Source organism: Silurus meridionalis, chromosome 6 (assembly GCF_014805685.1).
Source record: "Silurus meridionalis isolate SWU-2019-XX chromosome 6, ASM1480568v1, whole genome shotgun sequence".
NCBI lineage: Eukaryota > Metazoa > Chordata > Actinopteri > Siluriformes > Siluridae > Silurus > Silurus meridionalis.
The window spans coordinates 24,442,476-24,466,345 of record NC_060889.1 but is presented as its reverse complement, the minus strand read 5'-3'; the positions used below and the strand labels follow the sequence as shown (position 1 = coordinate 24,466,345).

Here is a 23,870-nt window from a genome sequence, read left to right as displayed (position 1 = left end):
AACATGGCACCACGTTGGTGACCCCTGGGCTAGAAAAATTTAAAACAGGTGTGATAAACCTGGTTTTTTTTGTTGTTTTAACAGGGAGTCAAACACTTTTTTCACACAGGGCCATGTAGTTTTGGATTTTGTTTTCCCCTTCATTTAAAAACTGCATGTTGTGTTCACTTGTTTTATCTTTTACTAGTTAAATTAGTTTGATGAAACATTAAAATGTGACGAACATGCAAAAAAATTATAAGAAATCAGGAAATCACATACACACCACTGTATGAGAAGTTGGACACTAAGGAAGAAGAAAAGGATTTCTACCGATTGGCCAGGAAGAAGGACTGAGCTGGGAAGGATGTGCTGGAAGTTAGAGCAATAACGGATGGAGAAGGAAATGTGTTGACAAGTGAGTAGAGTGTGTTGAGAAGATAGAGGGAGTATTTTTTGCAGCTGATGAATGAGCAAAATGAGAGAGAGAGAGAGAGAGAGAGAGAGAGAGAGAGAGAGAGAAGGTTGAACGATGTGGAGATGGAAATGTGTTGACTAGTGAGGAGAGTGTGTTAAGAAGGTGGAGGGAGTATTTTGAGCAGCTGATGAACGAGGAAAATATGAGAGAGAGAAGGTTGGAGGATGTGGAGTTGGTGAAGCGGGAAGTGGATAGTATTAGTAAGGAGGAAGTGAGAGAAGCAATTAAGAGGATGAAAAGTGGAAAGTCAGTTGGACCAGATGACATACCGGTAGAAGCATGGAGATGTTTAGGAGAGATGGCAGTGGAGTATTTTTATATTTTTTTTTTTGGGATCAAACTTTTTATTTGGAAAAGTATTTGTAATTGTACACTCATGACTATATAATTCCTCTACAAAAACAAAACTTTACAAATCTGATAGAGAACAAGAGAAAATAACATGATACTATAACTTTTCCATGTAAATCCACCAAAAAAAGACAAACATATCTACACACAGGAGTGTGTAAATTATTAATCAGGCGATAGACAATGCAAAGAATTTATATCTTCTTCTTCTTTCGGCTGCTCCCATTAGGGGTCGCCACAGCGGATCATCCATCTCCATACCACCCTGTCCTCTACATCTGCCTCTTTCACACCAACTACCTGCATGTCTTTCCTCACCACATCCATAAACCTCCTTCTTGGCCTTCCTCTTTTCCTCCTACCTGGTGGCTCCATCCTCAGCATTCTTCTACCAATATAATTCATGTCCCTCCTCTGCACATGTCCAATCCATCTCAATCTCGCCTACCTCACCACAGACCTATAAACTTTCCCTTTCATTTTGGCAGATACTCTACTATCAAAAATCACTTCTGTCACTCTTCTCCACCCACTCCACCCTGCCTGCACTCTTTTCTTCACTTCTCTAACACACTCTCCATTACTTTGCACTGTTGACCACAGGTACCTGAACTCCTCCACCTTCTCCACCTCTTCTCCTGTAACCGCACCACTCCACTGCCCTCCTTCTCATTCACACACATGTACTCTGTCTTACTCCTACTGACTTTCATTCCCCTTCTCTCCAGTGCATATCTCCACCTCTCAAGGCTCTTCTTAACCTGCTCCCTACTCTCACCACAAGTCACAATATCATCTGCAAACATCATAGTCCAGGGAGACTCCTGTCTGACCTCATCCGTCAACCTTTCCATTACCACTGCAAACAGGAAAGGGCTCAGGGCCGATCCTTGATGCAGTCCAACCTTCACCCTGAACCAGTCTGTCATTCCTACTGCACACTTCACTGCTGTCAAACTGTCCTCATACATGTCCTGCACCACGCTCACATACTTCTCTGACACACCTGACTTCCTCATACAATTCCACAACTCCTCTCTCGGCACTCTGTCATTTGCATTCTCTAAATCCACAAATACACAATGCAATTCCTTCTTTCCTTCTCTATACTTCTCCATTAACATCCTCAAAGCAAATAAGGCATCTGTGGTGCTCTTCCTCGGCATGAAACCATACTGTACTCACAGATGGTCACCTCTTCTCTCAGCCTGGCTTCCACTACTCTTTCCCATAACTTCATGTTGTGACTGATCAACTTAATTCCCCTGTAGTTACTGCAGGTCTGCACATCTCCCTTATTCTTAAAGATTGGTACCAGCACACTCCTTCTCCATTCCTCAGGCATGCTCTCACCTTCCAGAATCTTGTCAAACAATCTGGTTAAAAACTCCACTGCCATCTCTCCTAAACATCTTCATGCTTTTACCGGTATGTCATCTGGTCCAACCAACTTTTCACTCTTCATCCTCTTATTCGCTGCTCTCACTTCCTCCTTACTAATTCTATCCACATCCCTTCACCAACTCCACATCCTCCAACCTTCTCTCTCTGATTTTCCTCATTCATCAGCTGCTCAAAATACTCCCTCCACCTTCTCAACACACTCTCCTCACTAGTCAACACATTTCCTCTCCATCCTTTATTGCTCTAACTTGCAGTACATCCTTCCCAGCTCGGTCCATCTGCCTGGCCAATCGGTATAATTCCTTTTCTCCTTCCTTAGTGTCCAACCTCTTATACAGCTCCTCATATGCCTTTTCCTTGGCTTTCGCCACATCCTCTTTACCTGCTGCCGCATCTCCTTGTACTCCTGCCTACTTTTCTCATCACTCTGTCGATCCCACTTCTGTTTTGCCAACCTCTTTCTCCTTATGCTCTCCTGCACTTCCTCATTCCACCACCACATCTCTTTGTCTTCCTTTCTATTTCCAGATGTCACACCAAGTACCTTTCTAACTGCCACCCTCATCACTCCTGTAGTAGTAACCCAATCATCCAGCACCTCTTCACTACCACTGAGCCCCTGTCTGACCTCTTCCCTGAACCTCACACTACACTCTTCCTCCTTCAGTTTCCACCATCTTATTCTTCTTTCAGTCCTCACTTTTCTCCTCTTCTTCTTCGCCTCCAAAACCATCCTACAGACCACCATCCGATGCTGTCTAGCTACACTGTCCCCGCCAACACCTTACAGTCTCCAATCTCCTGCATAGAACATAGTCCACCTGTGTGCACCTTCCTCCACTCTTATATGTCACCCTATGATCCTCCTTCTTCATAAAATAAGTGTTCACCACTGCCATTTTCATCCTTTTGGCAAAATCCACCACCATCTGCCCTTCCACATTCCTCTCCTTAAAACCATACCTTCCCATCACCTCCTCATCACCTCTGTTCCTTCACCTACAAGCCCATTAAAGTCTGCCCCAATCACCAATCGTTCTTTTCTAGGTACACCATCTACCACTTCATCTAATTCACTCCAGAATCTTTCCTTCTTCTCCATCTCACAGCCAACTTGTGGACATTTATTATCATCCCTTCAACTTCCAGCTTCACGTTCATCACCGTATCAGAAACTCTCTTCACCTCCACTACACACTTACTGTACCCTTCCCTCAGAATCACCCCTACACCATTTTTCTTTCCATCCAAACCATGATAGAACAGTTTAAACCCAACTCCAATGTTCCTGGCCTTACTCCCTTTCCACTTGGTCTCCTGAACACACAACATATCTACCTTTCTCCTCTCCATCATATCAGCTATCTCTTTCCCTTTACCAGTCATACTACCAACGTTTAAAGTACCAACCCGAACCTCTACTCCCCTACACTTCTCCTTTTCCTGTTGTCTCTGTAGACGTCTTCCTCCTCTCCTTTGGCCACCAGTAGCCGAATTTCCACTGGTACCCTGTTGGCCAACGATACCTGTGGCGGTCGATGTTAACCCGGGCCTCGACCGATCCGGTATGAAATTTTCATTTGTGATCCGCATATTTGATTTGGCATTTGGCACGTTTTACGCTGGATGCCCTTCCTAACGCAACCCTCCCCATTTACCCGGGCTTGGGACCGGCAGTAAGAGTGCACTGGCTTGTGCCTCTAATGGGTTTTGCAAAGAATTTATATATAATATTATATATATATATATATATATATATATATATATATATATATATATATATATATATATATATACAGTGGAACCTCGGGTTATGAGTTTAATTGGTTCCATCACTTTACTCTTAACCTGAAAAGCTCGTATCCCGATACAAATTTTCCCATAAGAATGAATAGAAACTTGGTAATTCGTTCTGGACACCCAAAAGTGTTTCTTAAAAAAAAAATAACGCCAATATTCACTAATATTATTTACTTTTAACATGTTATATTGAAATCGTATCATATAAAAACATATAAACATATAAAAAATAAATCTTTACATGGTACCTTACCTTTAAGAAGTCTCGCTGCGTGCATGATGGAGACGACGTCCGTAGAAGCGGGAGGAGGGAGAGTTATTGTTTGGAAGGAGAATTTCCATCAGGCTACTTTGTTGGCGGCATGGTGATAGGAATACGTACAGTATTTAAAGTTCAGTAATTCCACACTGTTAGAGCGACGGCGGATGTGTATGTGCTGCACGAGGCGCAGCGAGAGCACGTGGCGATACGTAAAAAACTAACCTGATTTTTCCGTGCGCAACGCTCGTATCCTAAAAAATTCTCGTAACTAGAGGCAACATTTTTATGAACTGCGATTCGTAACCTGAATTATCGTATGCGGGCGTCAGAACCTGAGGTTCCACTGTATATATATATATATATATATATATATATATATATATATATATATATATATATATATATAATAAGTATACAAGAAATGGTTGCCATCTACTGGTACATTTTCCAAGGTGAACTCTAATAGAATATGTTTTTTCTCATTTAAAATAGAATATGTTGTATTTAAGTCACTGAGCTGTAGTTAGTGGTCTAAGGGATTTTCAAAGGATTAAAAGATGCTGCCTGGCTATTAAAAATGTGGAGGACAAAATATTAAATAGCTTTTTGTTGTACCGGGTTAAATTTTTTAATTTTTTGTGTTTATTTTTTTTTACCTTTTATAGTTTTGTAAACCACAACACAAGCTAGTTGTCATGTACAGATGTTTATTATTGAAGGATATTCAAGATATAAGCAAAGTAAATTTGGACCAACACAGTGTTCAGTTAATTAGTTACAGTTTCACATACATTAAGTAAATATAGTAAATGTTGTTTGTTTTAATAAATGTGTAAATTAGGTGATGAAGGTAGACTGGGAAATAGAGAATGTTACTTAGATCTACTGAGTATGTAGAGATTTTTGCAGTGTATTTTCTTTTATACATTTAAGGATGTATATTTTGCTGTTAGGTGGCAACAATGATTCATTTTCATTGTTTATGAGTAAACACAATGTTTACAAAACAAAAACATTTTTAGACCCTCACTTCAACCACAGTGGAGCTTTAGATTAAATTTCCCTTTTCTTCTTCACATCACAGTCATGAATCACAATCTAAATACAAATATTTTTTAAAGTCGATATAGGTTGTGTGGCATCGACACAGAGAGTATTAATGTTTTACTGTAGAAGTGATATATGTAATAAAGACTAAAATTATATTTAATTTCTAGCAAAAAAACCTGAACCTGAACTCACATCAGATCTTAAAGGAGCTGCACTGACAGGAAACTCAGTGACTCTGTACTGTACACTGAAGCTGCAGTCTGCTGGATGGAACTTTTACTGGATCACACCCACACAGAGCCGTGAGACTGAGACTGAAACACACTCCTACACCATCAGATCAGTTAGAGTCTCTGATGAAGGTCGGTACTGGTGCAGAGCTGCAAGAGGAAACCCAGTTTACTACACACACTACAGTGATGCACTCTGGGTAAATGTTATTGGTGAGTAAGAAACGTTTTGTTAAATGAATCTGTGCAACTCTGAATATATAAACAACATTTCCCAGTTCACAATATAACATCATTTACACAAGTAAATACAGAAAACATTAATAATTGTTTCATTATAAAATTATTGTAAAGTATTATATTAATAAAGAGAGGCAGTGTGCACATGGCTGAACAGGACTGGTGTGAGATGAACTGAAAAACAAGTGGTATAACACTCATCTAGCTTTGGTAGAAAATGTCACCCAGTGTTGGAGAAAATGAAGTAAATGTAATTCATCACTGTAGCTTTTTCACGTATCTCTACTTTACTGAAGTATTTCCATTTAGGAGACTTTTACTTTATATTTACTACATTTTAAAGTCAAATATGTTACTTTTACTCAACTACATTTTGCTGAATCAGTTGTTCCTTTTATTTATGAGTGGATAAAAACGTTTAATCATGATGTAGGTAATGAAGTTTTAACTCATCAAGGATCTACTGTGACTTTAAATAAGAGGCAAAGAAAATACAGAGAGAAGAGCACACTGTAATTTGAGTCACAGGAGAGCCTCTGAGTGAGTGAAAGTGAGTGAAAGTGAGTGAAAGTGAGTGTGTGAGTAAGTGAGTGAAAGAGAGTGTGAGTGAGTAAGTAAATGAGTGAAAGAGTGTGTGAGTGAGTGAGTAAGCGAGTGAAAGAGAGTGTGTGAGTGAGTGAGTGAGTGAGTGAGTGAGTAAGTGAAAAGAGTGTGTGAGTGAGTAAGTGAGTGAGTAAGTGAGTGAAAGAGAGTGTGTGAGTAAATGAGTAAGTGAGTGAAAGAGAGTGTGTGAGTAAGTGAGTGAAAGAGTGTGTGAGTGAGTGAGTAAATACAGTTGTGTTCAAAATTATTCAACCCCAATGCTGTAAATGGTTTTAGGAATTTAGTGTACATTTGTAATTGTATTCAGAATGAAATCCTACAAGGACTTCTTAAAGAACCATATGCAACTAAAATGACATCAATTAGTTTTGTAATACAGTAGTAAATGTTTCTTTTGTGAATTCTTCATTGACATAATTATTCAACCCCTTAAAGACTACCACTCTGAAGAACAGAGGTTCAATGAAGTGTTTTCAATCATGTATTGAAAACACCTGTGGATATCAGGGAGCAGCAATAAAGCCTAATAAGCACCAATTAGGCAGCTTTAAAATGACTGTGATACTCAGCTCCTTCTAGACATTTACTGGTGTGGTTACAAACATGGTGAGGTCAAGAGAATGGTCCAGGAAGACAAGAGAACAGGTGATTACTCTTCACAGGAAGGGCAATGGCTATAAGAAGATTGCAAAGATGTTAAACATACCAAGAGACACCATAGGAAGCATCATTCGCAAATTCAAGGCAAAGGGCACTGTTGAAACGCTACCTGGTCGTGGCAGAAAGAAGATGCTGACTTCGACTGCTGTGCGCTACCTGAAGCGTAGAGTGGAGAAAAGTCCCCGTGTGACTGCTGAGGAACTGAGAAAAGATTTGTCAGATGTGGGTACTGAAGTTTCTGCTCAGACAATACGGCGCACCCTGCGTAATGAAGGCCTCCATGCCAGAACTCCCAGGCGCACCCCCTTGCTGTCCCCAAAGAATAAGAAGAGTCGACTGCAGTATGCCAAAAGTCATGTGGACAAACCACAGAAGTTTTGGGATAGTGTTCTGTGGACTGATGAAACAAAATTAGAACTGTTTGGGCCCATGGATCAACGCTATGTTTGGAGGAGGAAGAACAAGGCCTATGAAGAAAAGAACACCTTGCCTACTGTGAAGCATGGCGGGGGGTCAATCATGCTTTGGGGCTGTTTTGCTTCTGCAGGTACTGGGAAGCTTCAGCGTGTGCAAGGTACCATGAATTCTCTTCAGTACCAGGAGATATTGGATGACAATGTGATGCAGTCCGTCACAAACCTGAGGCTTGGAAGGCGTTGGACCTTTCAACAGGACAATGATCCCAAGCATACCTCCAAGTCCACTAGAGCATGGTTGCAGATTAAAGGCTGGAACATTTTGAAGTGGCCATCGCAGTCACCAGACTTAAATCCGATTGAGAACCTCTGGTGGGACTTAAAGAAAGCAGTTGCAGTGCGCAAGCCTAAGAATGTGACTGAACTGGAGGCTTTTGCCCATGATGAATGGGCGAAGATACCCGTAGATCGCTGCAAGACACTTGTGTCAAGCTATGCTTCACGCTTAAAAGCTGTTATAACTGTAAAAGGATGTTGTACTAAGTACTAAGATTGAATGTCACTTGGGGGTTGAATAAAACTGATAATGATGTGAGCTCAGAAAAGACATTTGTGGTTATTTCATTATAAATGTTATGTTATATTTGTCTGACCTACACGTGCCTCTTTGATTTAATTGTAAGCAGGATGACTGAATGATCATAATCAATGTCAAACCGACCAAAACAATCAATTTCAGTGGGGGTTGAATAATTTTGAACACAACTGTAAGCGAAAGAATGTGTGAGTGAGTGAGTAAGCGAGTGAAAGAGAGTGTGTGAGTGAGTGAGTAAGTGAGTAAGTGAAAGAGAGTGTGTGAGTGAGTAAGTGAGTGAGTAAGTGAGTGAAAGAGAGTGTGTGAGTGTGTATGTGAGTGAGTGAGTGAGTGAAAGAGAGTGTGTATGTGAGTGAGTGAGTTTCTTTATAGCTACAATAGTAAATTACAGCATTAATAAGTCAGAGAACATTGGAAACTTAAGTACATTTAAAGGCAAATACTTTAGATTTTCACTTGAGTAAAAGTACAAAAGGGACACTTTTACTAAAGTAATAACTTACCTACTGTATCTCTACTTTTACCCAACTATGTGGTTTGTACTTCACCCACCACTGACATCACCAAAATGTGTTGCTCAGAGGCTGTAAATGCAATTTTACTATTTCAGAAACATTAAAATGTTCGAGTCGAGACCTGCCTGAGTGTGAACTTTTATACTGAACCAACGAGTGTAAGAGGCTGTAAAATCTGTACAGTGTGAGAGATTAGTGTGTGTATAAGGAGTTATGAATTGAGAAATTTTATGTTTGTATCTATACAAATGTGAAAATGAAAATTTACTGGTATCCATTAAAAATATAAATAATTGAATTAGACTGATGTTTTAGGCTTATTGTTGTCTTAAAAATGTGCTAAAATGCATACTGACTAAGCCACAATGGTTCTGGAAGAATGTCCTTTGGACTAATGAGACAAAACAGGAACTTTTTAGTGAGGAGCATCAGCTGTATGTTCACAGATAAAGAAATAAAGGTTTAAAAGAAAAGAGTCTGGCAGAGGGAGCTTTAAATCTGTGCACTCTGGAGTGAAATGTACTGTCTGACATCAGACTGTTCAGTATCAGTCACAGCTCATGGTTCTCCAATAAAACAATTACCCAAAACATACCACTAAAAGTACCCAGACACTAACAACAAAAACACTGAACTCTTCTGCAGTGGGCTTGTATAAGTTCTGATCTGAAACCCAACACCCAAGCACTTCTGACAGAATAATCTGGCCTTTCATCGTGTCCCATGACTTCCTGACATTCTCCTTCACAATAAGTAATAGGTTAGTCTTTTTCGTAGAGGGATACCAACAAATTTGCCCAATATATTTTGTAATGTAAATTGCTTGTTCCTTTGCAGAGAGAGAGAGAGAGAGAGAGAGAGAGAGTATATATACCATTTTGTATCACTGTATATATGCACAATTTTTACCTCTGCTTTTTTTGTTCTATTGCTGAAGAGATTTAATTCCTAACGCTGAATTGTTTTATGAAGAGATGAACAGGACAGTAACACACTGTAATTAAGAGATGAATAGTGTATGTAACCCAATGAACATTGGTATACATTGCTATATCATTATTCTAGTATGTTTTTATTTTATTACAGTGGAACCCGGTTATGTCGATGTCCTAGGGGGTCGCCAAAAAACATCGAGGTAACCGATGATCGAGATAAACGAAAATCAAAATGGCGGCAATATATTAACGTGCTAGAAATTTCTTTATGTACATGATGTGCGTTAAGAAATGAGAATGTGCATGCACGTGTTTTTGAAAGGTTTTTTTACACAACAGCGTTGCCGCGATTTGTTTGATGAAGGCATGCTATAAAAATACATACAGTACATGTTTATCTGTCAGGAATCCACCTGCCACGCCCCCTTCGGCGCCACCTTCAGCGTGTCAGGTGTTTTCTCGGCCGCTTTCTCTGAAGCTCCAGGCTTCAATCGCGCACATATGGTGCTCGTTTATCATCATCACCAGCTCCTATTTAAACTTCCACACTCTCACTGTCCGTTATTGTTGGTATATGTTGGTTCATCCCGGTATCCCGGTACGTGCCTTACCGGCATTCTCTCAACGGCTGTGATTTTCTTCCCAAAGCCGCGCCGCTCCCCTACTAACACTACGAACACTAGCACTAACTAACAGCAGAGATTCACCAGTATACAATACAACACCTGTAGCAGCTGTAAGACTTGATTTTTCCGCCACTTCATGAGTTCTTCTGCGGCTGCACCGAGATAACCGACGTTAAATGGCAAATTTTTCCCCCCTTGTGCTGGAGATATTAGGGTTCGGCGACATAAAAATCGACATAACCGATAAAAAATGCTTAGAAAAAGCAAGAATTTGGCGGTTCCACTTCAAAAACGTTGACTTAATAGGGTTGTCGAGGTAACCGAGGGTGAGATAACCGGGTTCCACTGTATTATTATTTTTGGAAATGTTTCAATATCACTTTGTACATACGTAAGCATTTGAATGTTGCATGTAAAGTGAGTCATTCCAGTCATTGGTCATGATGACCAATAAGGTGTGGTAACCGAATTTGGGCCCCAACGAAATCCAAGCGCTTGGTCAAGGACATTTTACACTCTTTGCAAGGGTTGTTTTCGGGTATTGTGTTAATTTATATTGGTATATTACAGCAACTAGCTGCTGAATTAATTCAGTTGAGTTCAGTACCGAGCAGTTTTTGATTCTTTATTCAGTCTATAATCTACTGACAATTGAAAGAGAACAGATTTGTCATTTACCCTAAACACAAGGACGTTTTTGTTTTGTTCTTTTTAGCTTTAAGATTTTTTTTCTTATATCCAAAAATTAAAAGTTTTTGTTTAACTACTTTCATATTTGTTACATTGTGCATTTGCATCTGGTTATTTGAAATTAATATTCTTTTAGAGGAAAGCTTCACAACACTAATAGTGTTGTTCAGTTTTTTTTAAGCGAGAGTAATAGTGAACCCCTACTGCTAATTAATTTTTTTTTCATTGTTTAATAAACTTTTTATTGGGGGCACCGTGATTTAAAATTATAGAATCAGTAACACCTAGACTACAGATAATCCAGCTAACTCACCACCAATCGCTGTTGGTTTGCACGCTGTTACTAGTAGTGTTACATGTAGAAGTTCTGTACAGTAACCTGATTATTTTTGTGCTGTTTTTTTTTTTTTATTGTGATCTCCATTTAGTTTACATCAGAATTAATTGCTGTGACAGAGTTTAATCTGATTTTATTGTATAAGAAAGCTTTATTGTAATTATTTTAGTGTTCCTCTTTTACCTGTCGGCATTTGATTTTTCACTTTTCCATATTAAAGAAACAGATTAATTGAATTAGCAAAGAATTACTATCAAGTATCAACTATTTCGATAGTTTTGACACATTTTTCCTCTGCTATTATTTAAATTTTCGATTAATAAAAACTGATTTTTCATCTAATAGTCAGCTGATTCTATTGTCACACTTTCAGTAATGTGGTTTTATAAATTAAATAATAAACTGAATAATTAAATGACATTTATTTTTTTTAAGACTAATGTCAGTATGCTTAATTTTTTTTGTAAGTATATAAGTATTTTTAAACATGTTAAAATTGTCTATTGCATTAACTGTGGAAACGGTAGATGTGTGTTTTGAATAAAACTGCTTTAATCTACTTTATAAACACATGACGTTTACTCAGCCACAGTCAGGAGGCAAAATATACAGGAATCAAATCCTTATGTATTTTCATTGTGAAAGTGTTCTGCAGGTAAACTGAAGTAACGGATCTTATTTTATACTGTATCTTTTACAAACATAAAACAGGAAATGACAGTGAGATCACCTTATTGTGTAATCTAAAAACAATGAAACATCTACTTTGTATTATAATGAGTTCTTTGGAACAGGGGCGTAGATTACATGGGGGATATGTCCCACGCACTTTTTATAAAAAGTAAATTCGTCCCCCTCACTTTTTTAGTGGAGAATGTGTGTTTGCAACATGAGATTTTTAATGGAGCAATATATATAAATGCAGACTGATTTAAAATTCAAAGGGACAAGATAGTCTATACATGACGTTCACATATCCATGGCAATCATTCACTCACTTATCACGTTATCATCACGCGCCCTAGTACTGTAGCTCGAGTCGCATCCGCGGTCCCGTGCACGATTCAACATTCGGTTGCGATGAGCTCAAAGCAGCAAAAAACGCTTCACTCCTTTTTTACAAAAAAGTCAAGCATATGGTTTCCGAATTGTGTTAAACAATGTTTAGTAACTCTGCCTGTTGCTCTTGTTGAATAATTAGCAAGTTTTAAAGGATTATAAGAAAAAATAGCTGCTTGGACAAACGTTTTTTTCTGTGTATTTTCCTTAAACTCTTTTATAACGTCTTTTGTTTTTTAAAATGTGTGTTATCAAAACCCTTCAAATAAGAATAAAGATAATGTTGAACTGAGATTTTACAGCATGTTTAACTCTGCCAATTCTACATAATATCAAGTATGTGTCACAGTATGTACACGGAGAGACAAGGATGACGAATAGTAACATTAAAGATGTAATTTAAATAATAAGGAGCAGGTAAATCACACATCCATACAACGTAGTAAAGACAATAACCATCAATGAGTAAAGACAGTGGTGATGAGTATAAATAGAGTCCGGGTGAACACACATGGACTGTAGAATAGAACAAAATTATTTGAATGTGCAAGTATCCATTACTGTGTGCCATGTACTGTGCATACACAAAATACAATTTGAAATATGTAAACAATATACTCTTGCTACCATTATAAGGACATCTTTGTACTTTATATTAGAGTACCAATGTGTACCTTAATGAACAACTATACATTTTTGGGGTAAATAAGGTACAAAGATGTCCGTTAAAGGGTACTGTCCCAGTGGCAAGCTGTTGTATTTCTTTCTTTCTTTCTGTTTTATAATCATATATAATCATAAAGCAAAAAAAATATGATTAAAAATAAAACCTGTCAATTAAACAAGGGTTAATTGGAAAAAAAAACAAAAAAAAAACCGGGTAGACATTTTGACCATTTACACAAAGCATGTGGATAAAAGTAGCGATACAGTAGGTAAAATATGACTAGCAAAAGTAAGTGTCCTTTTAAATCTTCACTTGAGGAAAAGTACAAAAGTATTTGCCTTCAAATGTACATAAGTATCCAAGTACTATGAATTATTACAGCCATAATGTTTAATCTTCTTCTTCTTCCTTCGACTCCACAGCGGATCATCTATCTCCATACCACCCTGTCCTCTACAGTACATCTGCCTCTCTCACACCAACTACCTGCATGTTTTCCTTCACCACATCCATGAACCTTCTCCTTGGTACTACATGCGCTGTCCCTCTAATAAACTCATTTCTAATCTTGTCCATCCTCGTCACTCCCTACGAAAACCTTAACTCTGCTACCTCCAGCTCCACCTTCTGCCTTTTACTCAATCCCACTGTCTCTAAAGTGTACATCACAGGTCTCACCACAGTCCGATAAACTTTCCCTTTCATTCTTGCAGATACTCTTCTATCACAAATCACTCCTGCCACTCTTCTTCACCCACTCCACCCTGCCTGCATTCTTTTCTTTACTTCCTAACACACTCTCCATTACTTTGCACTGTTGACCCCAGGTACCTGAACTCCACCACCTTCTCCACCTCTTCTCCTGCAACCGCACCTCCACTGCCCTCCCTCTCATTCACACACATGTACTCAGTCTTACTCCTACTGACTTTCATTCCCCTTCTCTCCAGCACATACCTCCACCTCTCCAGGCTCTTCTCCCTACTCTCACCACAAATCACAATATCATCTGCAAACATCATAGTCCAGGGAGACTCCTGTCTGACCTCGTCCGTCAACCTGTCCATCACCACTGCAAACAGGAAAGGGCTGAGGGCCGATCCTTGATGCAGTCCAACCTTCACCTTGAACCAGTCTGTTGTTCCTACTGCACACTTCACTGCTGTCACACTGTCCTCATACATGTCCTTCACCACCCGTCATATCACCGTGCCATAAATAACAATAATAATAGATCTATATAAAATCATCTCTGTTTGAGATGATTTTATATACCTGAGTTTGCCGGCAGTCGCTCTCGGATCGGGGTGCCCTTCCTTCGGCGTCCGTCTGTCTCACTCGTGGATTGGCCGCTGTCTCTCTTAGTGCCCGCCCGAGTTTCCTCGCAGACCGGCACACCTTTTCTCGCGTTCGCCTGAGATCGCTCGATGGCCGCCACATCCTTCCACTGGCACCCGCTCACGCTTAGTCCCAGTTTGGCGACCCTTCCTCTCGTCTCTCTGCTTTGTGGCTCTCTCTCCCCGAGGTTGGCGTCTCATCCTCCTCTTTATTGGTGTCGCCAGACTGAAACAGAGAGCACTGATTACTCTCATCAGCTGCAGGTGTTTCTTACAGCTCATTCCGTCTGGCTCCGCCCTCCACTCGTGCCCCGCTGGCACATAGATACCACCTATGATGGTTTTATCTTGAATGACGCTCTGGGTGAACCACATCATGACTTAATGTCTCCCCGATTGATACGTTTTAGCTTTGAAAAGCCTCTCTGCTTCAGCTACCGTCACTGGATGGGTAAAACATATTTTCAGAGTCCACAAATTTGGAGACATTTCTGAGAGCTTCCTTTCATGTAGAAATATCACCCTAATTATCACCCTAAATGCACTTATTTCACAATTAAATACACACATCATTGTGCACAATTTATCAAACTTTCATAACCAAGAACCTACAACTATTTGGCAAATTGAAGCCATAGGCTTCCTACAACATCTATATCCTTATGTGTTTTAAATGAGATTTAAGCTGCACTGGAGATTCCCCCTATTGATCTCAGTTCAGGATCTATTCAGTACAGTCAAAGAAAACCTTTGACATCAACTCAATTAAAGGTAACCCATCAATAAGTGCTATTTTAAGTAAAATACAACTACACTAGTTAGGCTATAATTGTTTTGTTGCTACACACATGATAAACTACATACTATAAATTATAATTTTATGCAGCTAAAAGATATATAGTTGTTTAATTTAATTAAGTGCATTAGCCTTCACTATCCTCATAATGAGATGAAAGATAGAGCAGCATACACACCTTTTATCTTTTGTACATTTCCCTTCTACTCATTTCCTCTTGTTTTCTGAATTGGGCTCCTGAGGGTCGAGACCTTTTTGTCATCCATAATTTTAATTTGGATTCAGTTCTCCTTACTGATGTTATGTCACCCAACCCGCACCTCTCCGTTCTGAGTGTATGAGTGAGGGAACGTCTCCAGGTGGTGGGTGCACAGTCCAAGTCCCAAGCAGGTTCATTCACTGTGACATTATCTAATAATTGACACGACCGTGCATATGAGCTGTCAAAAATATAAAATGTTTTTGCCTAAATCCACCACTACCAAGCGGCCAAAAGAATGTAAAAAAAAAAATCCACCACTAAATCCACCACTACCAAAAGAATGTAAAAAAAAAAATGTAAAAGTGTAACATTTTACAGATTTAGAAGCGTACCATGTAATAAAAGGTGAAGCTCAGTTCACTTAACCTTTGACTATACAACAGCAAATAGCACCGAGCACATTCATTCTAAGTGATGGAAAACACTGGAATGCAGCACATCTTTCTGTTTGGCCTGAGAGATTTGAAAACTTTCACAAGCTGAAACCTCAAAGAAAGAAAATACATCAACAAAGACCTGACCTAGGATAATACAAAGCTCTAGAGAGAAACATCCACCTGTATGTGATGAACTAAATCTGATTTAAGAAGAAGAGAGTGGACATGTGAGGTTGTAAGCAGACTGAATGAATGTTTAAATGTTTGAATTTATTTAAGAAATTTAATCTGTCTTCAGTTTAATAATCTATTATAGTTAGCACCGTTGTTCCTGCTAATAAATGTTTAACTAGTAACTAAATTTGTAGTTAAGGAAGTAAATGTTATATGTACATTTTATGTACATATACAGTAAAATTAAGTTTAAGGAAGAAAAGCTTTTTGGGTAACAGGAGATGTTGTGTCTAGAGCAGGGGTGTCAAACTCAAATTCACAGTGAACCAAAATTAAAAACTGGGACGAAATCGCGGGCCAAACTCAATAGTTATTGAAAAATTGACTGCAATTGTGCATGTTTTACGTCTCTCCAGATGTGTAATGTTGAACCTTTTCATATGGAAACAAACTTTAGTTTTGCATAAAAATTGAATCTGGAACAACCAAAGTTTAATATTATAAACACATGAGAAATTTGAAATAAAACACACATCAGTGGTATTTATTTCTTATTATGTCTCTCTCTCTCTCTCTCTCTCTCTCTCTCTCTCTCTCTCTTTCTCTAGCCTTTCAAGATCCTTTTTAATGTAATTTTTTTTCACAGGCCAACAACAAAACAACCAATAATAATAATAATAATTTCCTTCAATTAAAAAAAGCAATCATTCAACTGTTAACAGTTCATGCCTTGGAGTAGAAAAAGTGCATAAAGACACCATTAATTCAAGCTCAGTTTGCTACACTCTGATTTACTCTGATTGGTTGAAGTCAGATACCTGCATCTCTTATTAGATACAAGTGCATCATGTCTGGGGTTTAGGCTCTGAGCTGAGCATCATGTCTGGGTTTAGGCTCTGAGCTGAGGAAATACTCAGGATTGAGTGAAGGTGTTCATCAGTGAGACTCCTGAGTATTGTTTTGTTCATCTTCATCAAAAAGAACAGTTGCTCACACAGATATGTGCTGCTGACCATAGAGAATATTAGAGCAACTTGGGCATGGAGTTGGTGCAGTGTGTCGTGGAGGAAACATGGAAACTGTGCAGCACACACAGACTCGTACTTTGACTTAAGCGTATCTCTACACTGGATTTTAGATCCATTTGGAGGTTGGTTGGTGCGATTTCCACGTCAACCACAAAAAATATTACTGGGCAGTTCAAATCTGCATTTCTGGGCTTCAAAGTCAGTAAATCGGCGGGTAAATTCAGCACTGAGTACGCAGAGTTTTTCAGCGGTCTCGACTGACGCACTAACAAAGCATTCTGGGATTTGTAGTATTAGTGGTGTATGAGCTATATAGGGGCGGGCCAGCTCTAATACACATTTGGTATGATCTTGTGGGCCAAATATAATTACAACCAAACAAATCTGGCCTGTGGGCCTGAGTTTGACACCCCTGGTCAAGAACATGTTGCACACTGGTTGGGCTCACTTTAAATTCCAAACTGTACCAGTGTCACAATATAGACCAGGCATCTTGAGCGTTACATCCAAAGTGGAGAGAGAAGCAGGGAAGTAAGGGGAACACGAGTGGTAGGCAGTCCGGTTGATCAATCATAGCAACAAGTAGATCCGAAAGTGAGTGAGGGGGAATCGGGACATTATAAAGGGGAAAGGTAAATGGGGAACAGGTGTAGGTGATTAGAGCAGGGAAAGGCTGAGTGAGAGTGTGAGCCTTGGAGGGATGTGTGGCTGGTGGTTCCCTGACAACCAAAAAGATCACAGAAGAATTAGACAGAGCATAGGATAGAACATGTGCATGAATTAAGAGCAGATAAAAGAAGTAAGAAATGTGTTGGCTAAAATATACTTAGCTAAACTGTGTCTCTCCAATATTAATAAGGGTAACAAGACAGTATGTACAATTTTTGTTGTTACCTTTCAATTTTTATTTCAAGTTTAATTCCTAATGATAAATTGTCTTATTACAAAATCTGTATAAACAGATATAAATAAATAATGCAGAAGTCACTTATCAGTACAGTAACCTAATTATTTTAGTGCAGAATCTGTTTTTAAAATTGTGATCCACATTTTTCCTTACATCAGTAGTGATTGTTTTGAGAGTTTAATCATTTAAATGTGAGCAGATTCACTGTGCATTCAGACTGAACTGTAAATTTCCTTTTCAATTAAAAAATGTTTAATACTTGTTTAAATAATATCATTGTATAAGAACTATATTATCTAAATATGTATATGAAGAAATGTATTCATATACAATAACAGTGATTATTTTTGTATCTTACAGAGAGTCCTAAACCTGTGGTGATTATAAAGCCTGATACACAAGTGTTCAGAGGAGAAATTGTGACTTTCAGGTGTGAAATAAAAACAGGAAGAGACACTGAGTGGAATTACGACTGGTATAAGGATGATAACACACTCAACCCAAACCACGCAACACAGGAGTTCACTATCAGCCCTGTTACAGACTCTTCTAGAGGGAAATACACCTGCAGAGGGAGGAGACACAGTGACAATCAGATCTCAGAGACGAGTGATTCTGTTACTCTCACTGTATCAGGTGAGTGTGGAAATGTATATATGTATTATTTATCAGAAGGTTATCATTCATAAATAGTCTCATTATAGTATCAGTACAGATTTTACTGATCCTCTCTTATCTGTTAACTTTTGGTTTTTACTTTCCCATGTGTAACTGAGTGATTTATTTTGCAAAGAACCACTTAACCGTTGTAAATTAGCTATTTTGTTGTTGTGACACATTGTTACTTAGTTGTTATTTTTTAACAGACACTAATGTGTGTATTATTCTTCAAGATTAAAGTTTAAGTTTATAAAACTTTTTTAAAATTATGTTAATATTGTATATTGAAATAACATTGAAAATTCCAGAGTGTTTTCTATAAAACTGCTATAAACCACTTCATATAAACATGATTCTGATTTGCCAATTTCAAAAGAGTGTGTGTGTGTGTGTGTGTGTGTGTGTGTGTGTGTGTGTGTGTGTGTGTGTGTGTGTGTGTGTGTGTGTGTGTGTGAGAAATGCAATAAATATTTAAGAAATTCTGCATGTATGTATTTTGCAATTTAACACTGGTACAATGCAGCAGTTCGAACACAAAACACATTTTTTTCTTCTTTAACCAAAATCAATATTAATATCGTTTAAAATATATTAATATTTATATTATTATGAACAGGTGAATCTCCTCCAGTGTCTCTGATCATCAATCCCAGCAGAACTCAACACTTTACTGCTGCCTCTCTCTCACTGAGCTGTGAGGACCAGAGAGACTCTACTGGATGGACAGTGAGACGCGACACGAGCATTCAGGCCTCTTTCAGTTGTTCATCAGATTCAGGATCTCCATGTAACATCAGCTCCCTCTCTCCATCACACACTGGAGTTTACTGGTGTCAGTCTGAATCTGGAGAACGCAGTAAATCTGTTAAAATCACAGTACACAGTGAGTCTTTATCACTTCTCATCAGTAGAATTTTATATAAAAACAGACCAAACATAAAAAGTGTATTATTAAAAAAGAGGCATTACATATTTCTATTAATAAAATATAATATATAATTTAGTATCTTGTTAAGAAAAGTAATTTGAAATTATTAAAGAACTCAAAATGTTTCTGAACACAGTGTCATTATCTACTCCAGATAAACAATTATATTAGACGCTTCAAGCCATGTAGCTCCGTTTCCTTTTCTGAGTCTCTGTTATGTTTATAAAACCCATAACAGAGCATTGTTGTTCTGGAGTTTTTATAATAGAGTAAACAATGAAAGATTTTGCATATAAGCTTCATTTATCACTAGTTTTTAAATTTCTCTTGTCCTCTAATACAACTGAATACAAGAAAATGGTCATTTATTGCTCCTTTGCATAATTAAATGCATTTGTCATTTATATAACCAATGACACACACACACACACACACACACACACACACACACACACACACAGTATCTCATTAAATTGAGTAAACCCCCCACGTTTCATCAACCATTTTAGCATATTAAACTTTCGGATAAAACTTGTAAATGTGCAGCTTTAAGAAAATAACTTAATATAAAGTCATTATTGTCAATAGATGGCAACAAAAGTGAGTACAGACGTAGTAGTAGGGGAGTGGTAGCTCCAGTGGTTAAGGCGCCAGGTTACCAATCGGAAGGTCAGGGGTTTAACCCCGGGTAACGCTAAGATGCCACTCTTGGGTCGTTGAGCAAGGCCCTTAACCACATGCTCCAGGGCCAGTATCATGGCTGAGCTCTGACCCCAGTTTCTGAGCAAGCTGGGATCTGCGAAGAACAAAAAAATTCACTGTGCTGTAGTTTATATGTGACAAATAAAGGCTATTCTATATTCTATTCTATTCTATTCTATTCTATTCTATTCTATTCTAGTAGTAAATGTCCAAGACATTGCCAAAGCTAATGTCCTATTCATCATGTTTGTGACTGCTTGACAGAACCATATAAATTTGTGTATCTTGTATTAGAGCAGTTAAAATTGGGTGCTTTAAGTATAATTCCTTCATACTGAACACTGGATGTTCAACATGGCACCTTATGGCAAGAAACTTACTGAGGATTTGAGAATTGTTGCTCTCCACAAAGATGGCATAGGCTATAAGATCTGTAACACCCGGAAATTGAGTTAAAGACGGGTTCTACTCAGAAAAGACCTCGCAAGGGTCGATTAAAAGAAATTGAGTCTTCGTGCTGTGTGTCATGTGCAGAAGCTGCTTCAAAAAACAGATGCATGAGTGCTGCAGCATTGCTTTAGAGGCTGCAGAACCAGAAGGTCTGCTTGTCAGTGCTCAGACCATACGCCTTGCAAGGCAGCCATAATCTGAATCAGGCAGATGTAGAAGACAGGGTGATATGAAGATGACTGATCTGCTGTGGGAGCAGCACTTTGAAATATAGACGATGCACTTTGAAATATAATAGAACTGAAGAATAATATTTTTGACTGCTATTGTCACATCTTCCAGAATCTCCTGATTATAGATGGGAGTTTGGTCCTATAGTAGTGTCACAAACAGATTATTAGAGGGTTTTACACATTTTGTGTTTGTATTGCTGCTTTTCTCTGTCCTACAGATGGTGATGTGATCCTGGACAGTCCTGTCCATCCTGTAACTGAGGGAAATCCTCTGACTTTACGCTGTTTATATCGAAAGACAAAGATCTCAACTAGTCTTGATTTCTATAAAGATGAATCAATTCTCCAGAAACAGACTACAGGAGTGATGACCATCAATAATGTGTCAAAGTCAGATGAAGGTTTCTACCACTGTAAACATCCAGATAGAGGAGAGTCACCAAAAAGCTGGATTTCAGTCAGAGGTTAAAAAGTATTCATAAATTCATCAAAAAGAAAAATCCTCTGGCATTAGATTTTTTTTTACTTTAAAGTCATTTTAACTCTTCAAGCTACTTAAATCTGAATGACAAAAAATTTACTACTTTTTAAATTTATGCTGTAGAAATAAATCCTTGCAATTACACCAGTTTTACACTATTTTAAAATAAACACAAGTTAGATTGAATTGTATGTAGAAGAGAGAAATATGCTGAGTGATTATCACAGGATCACTGGTTAGACACATATCCAGGTCTGAATACTATTTATTAAGCCCACATTAAACACTCTATAGGCTGTGACTAACCTGATCAGTAACTGTCTTTAACCATTTGATCACTTCATGATAAATAATACAGCACTGTCTGAAAGAGACTTTTACATTGTTTGTCTTCTACATCATCAAAAGGAAGAAGCCAAAATACAGTGAGGAAAATAAGTATTTGAACACCCTGCTTTTTTTGCAAGTTCTCCCACTTAGAAATCATGGCGGGGTCTGAAATTGTCATTGTAGGTGCATGTCCACTGTGAGAGACATAATCTAAAAAAAAAATCCAGAAATCACAATGTATGATTTTTAAACTATTTATTTGTATGATACAGCTGCAAATAAGTATTTGAACACCTGTCTATCAGCTAGAATTCTGACCCTCAAAGACCTGTTAGTCTGCCTTTAAAATGTCCACCTCCACTACATTTATTATCCTAAATTAGATGCACCTGTTTGAGGTCGTTAGCTGCATAAAGACACCTGTCCACCCCATACAATCAGTAAGAATCCAACTACTAACATGGCCAAGACCAAAGAGCTGTCCAAAGACACTAGAGACAAAATTGTACACCTCCACAAGACTGGAAAGGGCTACGGGGAAATTGCCAAGCAGCTTGGTGAAAAAAGGTCCACTGTTGGACAATCATTAGAAAATGGAAGAAGCTAAACATGACTGTCAATCTCCCTCGGACTGGGGCTCCATGCAAGATCTCACCGTGGGGTCTCAATGATCCTAAGGAAGGTGAGAAATCAGCCCAGAACTACAGGAGGAGCTGGTCAATGACCTGAAAAGAGCTGGGACCACCGTTTCCAAGGTTACTGTTGGTAATACACTAAGGCGTCATGGTTTGAAATCATGCATGGCACGGAAGGTTCCCCTGCTTAAACCAGCACATGTGCAGGCCCGTCTTAAGTTTGCTAATGACCATTTGGATGATCCAGAGGAGTCATGGGAGAAAGTCATGTGGTCAGATGAGACCAAAATAGAACTTTTGGGTCATAATTCCACTAAACGTGTTTGGAGGAAGAAGAATGATGAGTACCATCCCAAGAACACCATCCCTACTGTGAAGCATGGGGTGGTAGCATCATCTTTGGGGTGTTTTTCTGCACATGGGACAGGGCGACTGCACTGTATTAAGGAGAGGATGACCGGGGCCATGTATTGCGAGATTTTGGGAACAACCTCCATCCCTCAGTTAGAGCACTGAAGATGGGTCGAGGCTGGGTCTTCCAACATGACAATGACCGAAGCACACAGCCAGGATAACCAAGGAGTGGCTCTGTAAGAAGCATATCAAGGTTCTGGCATGGCCTAGCCAGTCTCAGACCTAAACCCAATAGAGAATCTTTGGAGGGAACTCAAACTCCGTGTTTCTCAGCGACAGGCCAGAAACCTGACTGATCTAGAGAAGATCTGTGTGGAGGAGTGGGACAAAATCCCTCCTGCAGTGTGTGCAAACCTGGTGAAAAACTACAGGAAATGTTTGACCTCTGTAATTGCAAACAAAGGCTACTGTACCAAATATTAACATTAACTTTCTCAGGTGTTCAAATACTTATTTGCAGCTATATCATACAAATAAATAGTTAAAAAATCATACATTGTGATTTCTGGATTTTTTTTTTTAGATTATGTCTCTCACAGTGGACATGCACCTACGATGACAATTTCAGACCCTCCATGATTTCTAAGTAGTAGAACTTGCAAAATAGCAGGGTGTTCAAATACTTATTTTCCTCACTGTATATGTTCTTATAACTCTCCAAATTATATGTTCCAGAAAATATCATATTAATTTAGAGACAGTTTCTCAAACTTAAAAGCAAGAGAATTGTATTTTGGCATTAAACTTGAATTTATGACCAGCAAGTTATATTTATTTATTGGTTTATTTATTTATTTATTTATGTTTGTTTTCTATTAGTATTTCTTCCTCCAAATCAAGCACATGGTGTAGCTTCATTATCAGTTCTGAAGCTCCTCAGCAGTGCAGTAACAGTCTCTGTGTATGTGCTGGTGACATCCATTCTGGCAGTGAAATGCTACAGAGCTCGAAGTAAGAATGCAGTGTTCTTCAATAACCATAAAATAAAACCCTAACATTTAATATGAGATTTATTTAAAGTGTTCATGATTGTGTGTTTTACAGCTGAACCTGATGACGACAAAAGACCATACAGAGTGATAGAAGCTGAAACATCTTTCTGAGTGTTAAATGGCACGTTTTTTGTTTCACAATTTAGCTAAAAAAAAATTGGATTTGGAACATATTGTCAGGATTTGGAAGTGTTGTTTCATATTTTGGCCACTAGAGGCCATCACATCACTGTACTGTACTTTAATTTACTGCATTTATAGAATCTC

The 23,870-nt window shown here is 38.4% G+C and overlaps 2 protein-coding genes across 4 annotated transcripts in view; both read left to right on the top strand.

Moving 5' to 3' along the window:
- Positions 1–23,870, top strand: part of LOC124387535 (Fc receptor-like protein 5) — a gene marked incomplete at its 5' end in the record, with an annotated part of 205,314 nt that overhangs the window by 20,154 nt on the left and 161,290 nt on the right. The window lies entirely within an intron of this gene.
- Positions 1–23,870, top strand: part of LOC124387229 (carcinoembryonic antigen-related cell adhesion molecule 5-like) — a 184,165-nt gene that overhangs the window by 5,631 nt on the left and 154,664 nt on the right. For 2 of the 3 annotated variants that reach the window (XR_006926117.1, XM_046851448.1), the window contains exons 5-6: positions 5,492–5,767; positions 18,139–18,414. Coding sequence is in view for 2 of the 3 variants with exons in the window: in XM_046851448.1 (XP_046707404.1) it covers positions 5,492–5,767; positions 18,139–18,414 (552 nt within the window). In the remaining variant the exon portion in view is untranslated. Of the gene's footprint in view, positions 1–5,491; positions 5,768–18,138; positions 18,415–19,054; positions 19,322–20,969; positions 21,216–23,430; positions 23,563–23,655; positions 23,851–23,870 lie in introns of those variants that run through there. The other variant, XM_046851447.1, reaches the window with a different exon arrangement.